The sequence below is a fragment of the Helianthus annuus genome, chromosome 11 (genome assembly GCF_002127325.2).
Source record: "Helianthus annuus cultivar XRQ/B chromosome 11, HanXRQr2.0-SUNRISE, whole genome shotgun sequence".
In the NCBI taxonomy this organism is placed as follows: domain Eukaryota; kingdom Viridiplantae; phylum Streptophyta; class Magnoliopsida; order Asterales; family Asteraceae; genus Helianthus; species Helianthus annuus.
This window is the reverse complement of record NC_035443.2, coordinates 159884158-159888697: the sequence shown is the minus strand read 5'-3', so window position 1 is coordinate 159888697 and position 4540 is coordinate 159884158. Positions and strand designations below refer to the sequence as shown.

The window sequence follows — 4540 nt, the reverse complement described above, 5'->3', positions numbered from 1 at the left end:
TTTTTTTACAATTCTTCATATTTTATACAATGAATCCATTCAACCGGGGCTTCATTCCTCCGCGATCTAGTGGCAATCCTACTCGTCCCGTGGCACCGGTTCCCACTAGACCCAATCCTTTCGGCTCCGGTTTTCTCGACTACAATCAACAAAGTCCCGGGTTCATGAATCTTTTGAACCAACCGCTATCATGGGACCCTAATCTCTACGGGTGGAACCCAAGTCAAAACATGGATGGGATGGGGTCGTCTCAAGCGTTTGGGTCGGCTCAAGCGTTCGGCTCCCCACTACACGAACCCGATGTTGTTCCGGAGACGCAACCCGAGGTACCGGATACGCAACCGGAGACGCAAAAAGGAAAAGGAAAAGCAAAACGGGCACATAAAAAGAAAGTTGAAACCAACACCCGAACGAAAAAAAATGTGCAAACGTGGGAGCCCGAAGAGGAGTATGCGTTAACCCGCGCTTTCATCGATGTTTCGGAGGACCCGGTCATAGGTATGTTTATTTTTTTTTTCTGTTTTTATATTTTTTTTTCTGTTTTTATATTTTTTTTTCTGTTTTTTTTATTTTCGGTTATTTATTTTCTGTTTTTAAATTTTTTTCTGTTTTTTTTTATTTTCAGTTTTTTTTTTTATTTTGTGTTTTATTATTTTATGTTTATTATTTTATGTTTTTTTTTTCTGTTTTTAAATTTTATTTTCTGTTTTATTATTTTATGTTTATTATTTTATGTTTTTTTTTCTGTTTTTTTTTTATTTCCAGTTTTATTTTCTGTTTTTATTTACTTTCTGTTTTTTATTTTTTTTCTGTTTTTTATTATTTCCAGATTTTATTTTTTATATTTTGAGCTAACATTTAATATTGTTTTGTGTGTAGCAAACAATCAAAGTAAAACCGTATTTTGGAACCGAGTACGAGAAATCTTTTTCGAGCTCATGGGTAGGGGAGAATACCGCCTACCGGACTCTATATCGGGGAAGTGGACCGATATAAACAAGAGGTGCACAAACTTTCAAACCGTGTACCAACGCTTGTATTCCGGATGGAAAAGTGGAAGTAGCGATGAAGACATTACGCAAGAGGCATTGGTCGAGTATACGGAGGCTAATGGCCATTTCCCGTACATGAAGTGTTGGCAAATCCTTCGCCATAGCCCCAAATGGGCCGTCGTAACTACTCCTAGTGGTCGTTCGGGAAATACACGGCCATCAAAGAGGTCCAAAACAAACGAGTCCGGTGAACCCGAAACGCCAACCTCCGACGCTCGAAACATCGGCTTGGACGAGGATATTCCGGATGACGAGCCGGTGGAGGAGCTACCAAGACCGCCCGGAAGAAAAAGCCGGGCGAAAAAACCCGAGTCCTCGTCGATGTCTATGGGAACGGATATGAGTCACGCATTTTCGGAGATAAACAAGCGGCTTCAAGACATACACGAACTCGGTAACAAACGTTTGGAGGAGAACGAAAAAGTTACGGAGATTATGCGGGATCGACAATGGGCTAACGACTTTGACTTCTACTCCAAACCGCATGACCACTTAACGGGAAAAGCTTTGAAAATGGCGTTGGCTCAAAAGGAGCGGATTGAAAAAAAATATAATCTTTGATTGTGTAATTTTTTTTTATGCTAGTTTAATGTTTTTTTTTCTAGTTTCATGTTTTTTTTTTATTTTATTGTACTTTTTTTTATTTAATGAAATGAATTTTATTTTTAAAAAACTTACAAAATGAATTAAAAAATTAAAAATGAAAAAAGAGTAATGATTACACAGGGGCTTTATGACTACGGCCCCAAATTGCATAAAGCCCCATAAAGCCCCTTTGCTGACGTGGCATGCCACATGGCGCATAACGCCCCTTTGAGAGCTTTATGACTACACATGGTCTAATAGTTCACCATTTTGACCCGTGAACCCGTGTTGAACATAACTCAAACCATCCATCTTGCCACATGTGGAGTGTCAAGTAAGCTATTCCAAATAAAAGAAGCAAGTGTTTGAACTAGATACCCAAAGGAAATATAGACATAAGCTATTCCAAATAAAAGACTAATAGCTTTAACCAACATAAGGAGGACTATACTTTTTTTAGCATCTATTTAACAAAACAAAAATAAAAATCTGTTACAATTCAGACAATGTGATCCATTGATTAAGTAATAGTATCGAAAAACCAGAGAAAGAAAATCACAAATTGTCATACAAATCAAACCGATCACACATACACCATATATATACACAAATCTAAAGTTCATAACTTATAAAATTTCAAACCCTAGTCCGACAAGCCTTGTTTCCTAATAAATAAATTAAACAAATAAAACTAACCATCAAATAAGTGATTTACTTAATCACTTACCTAAAGTCACAATTTTGTTTGGGCATTGTCTATGCTTACTCGCTGTTCTTTTTTCCCTGTAATGTCGTTTTTTTAATAAGGTTTAAACCTTTAAAATACGTGCTAAGGCCTAAGAGTAAAGGGTCTAAGCTTAGGTCATTGGGCTAATAAGGTGTAAACCAGTTTTGGCCAAAGTCACAATGATTTTTAACATTTAGATATTGATAACTAGTGTTTATATAAATTTCTAATTTGGTTTTTTTTTAGGAGTGCATTTCACGAGGGTCGCTTTCATAGATTAAAGGAGGACGATTGTAAAATTTTGGGGGGGGGGGGGGGGGGGAGGCATTTGAAATTTTCGTGTATCTATAACACTAAAAAAAATTAAGGGTGATCCAGTCACTGATCTGTGTTCATGCATGCTCAAAAAAACAATTACGTTGATTGAAACATTCACTTGATCAAATATAAATCTTTCAAAATCCAACTCTCTTCTTTATTACCTTTAAAATCTTTAGTCGTTTTTAATTTAATATATTGATATACCATTATGTACTATATTCTGTCCAACTGTGTTCAGTAACACACGTAGCATTTGCGTGTTTGTAATCTACATCAAAATTCAAGAGTCACATGTTACGAACTTTATTCCACGTGTCTTCGTCAACAGGGTTCAGTACATGTGGTGAACTTCACGCGCCAACATGCAACAAAAAGTCAACACGCGCCTGCTCACGGTCGTTGTTGTGTCAGCTGTCGGCGGGAAAAGTACAAGTAAGCAACGACCTACGTGTCATAGACCCGTTGAATTCTCTACACGTGTACTGTTTCGACGACCGCAAAATGTGATTGTTACACTTACCAGCGGTAATATCCGTGTGCAAACACGAGTCATTTCTTAAAAAACCATGCAACAGTGTATATTTTCAGATACGTCTCTTGTTAAATGGTTTGGCCAATCACATGTAAGTTTCTTTTTGTTTGGCCAATATCTTTTTTGATGGTTTTTTTAATTCAATTATTTACACTTCTTTTAACATAATACCCCACAATACCCAGTCCCACATCCCCACTACACACATCTTAGAAAAACGTCCCATAATGCCCCTCTGTTGACTGGAATGACACGTGTCGCACAATGCACATGGGTGTGGGCATTATTCATGTGTATCACTACACATGGTCTTAAGGGGTTTTAATACTAACTTGGTGATACTAAATACCAACTACTAAACCAGTTAGCGATATCCTAACCAAATGTTGTTCAAAAAGAAAAAAAAACGCTTAATAAAATGTTTAGTCGTTTTATAATGTAGTTTTTGACCTTTTGTTAGCCATTCAGAAAAATAAAATGTTTAGTCAATCGTTCAAGGCTGTATGTTATACTAGTGGTTTCACAGGCAGCGGGGGAAAACAAGAGAAACCCCACTGCACCTCGTATCCTGCAAGAGCGGTAGCCTGCTACCGCTGGCCATATGGACAAAGGACTTGATTTTGGACTTCTCTTGGCTATGGAAACTATGATGGAATTAGGTTCATAGAATACGACATCTTTAGACAACCTAATGAATGCCTGATCATTCTCCGGGTGTGACCTAAAAGGAAACCCTGATGGGTATGTGAAACTCACCGGTTGGTTGGATTACATGTCAGTCTCCCCAACAACACTAATGTACCCAAAAGACAGATTACTTGTAACATTTCCATTTTTATCATATAAGAGTTCTAGGTTGTTTAAACTAATTAACCACTACTAACTAGTTTTATTTTTGGACCCATATAGTTTTAAAAACTATTTTATATATAATTGGTTGGAATGTTATACTAATTAATTGGTTTGTATATGTGTGACATTTCTATTTTCTATATTAAAATAAAGTATATAAAACTTATATTATTAAACGGGTAGATTACGGGTAAGTTGATTATTAGAAATATGAAGTACCTAGACGGACCCAGGAACCGTTTAATAATTAAATTATAAAAATACATTATATTTGGACTTACTCCGTTTTTAATAAAAGTTGATTCAAAATGTAGATACAAATATTCTCGTTCTAATGATATATATTTATTGTTTTATAAAACATCATATTTTAGAAGTTATGAGCGCCAAATAAGGGAAGCAGCTGAATTAATTATAATAATAAAATAATAATAAATTAACATCTAAACATGAAAATTTAAATTTTTAATT

General features: G+C 35.8%; 1 protein-coding gene across 1 annotated transcript; it reads left to right on the top strand.

The window, feature by feature from the left end:
• Positions 1-1653, top strand: LOC110942134 (glutathione S-transferase T3-like). Its single transcript, XM_022183859.2, has 2 exons — positions 1-498; positions 880-1653. The coding sequence occupies exons 1-2, from the start codon at positions 30-32 to the stop codon at positions 1611-1613; spliced, it is 1203 nt and encodes a 400-aa protein (XP_022039551.1). The 5' UTR covers positions 1-29; the 3' UTR covers positions 1614-1653.
• The last annotated feature ends 2887 nt before the right edge of the window (positions 1654-4540 follow it).

Bases quoted from the DNA above. Each gene is read 5' to 3' on its own strand.
- LOC110942134 (XM_022183859.2), top strand. From the start codon at position 30: ATGAATCCATTCAACCGGGGCTTCATTCCTCCGCGATCTAGTGGCAAT. The intron at 499-879 runs GTATGTTTATTT...TTTTGTGTGTAG, and splicing joins TTCGGAGGACCCGGTCATAG to CAAACAATCAAAGTAAAACC.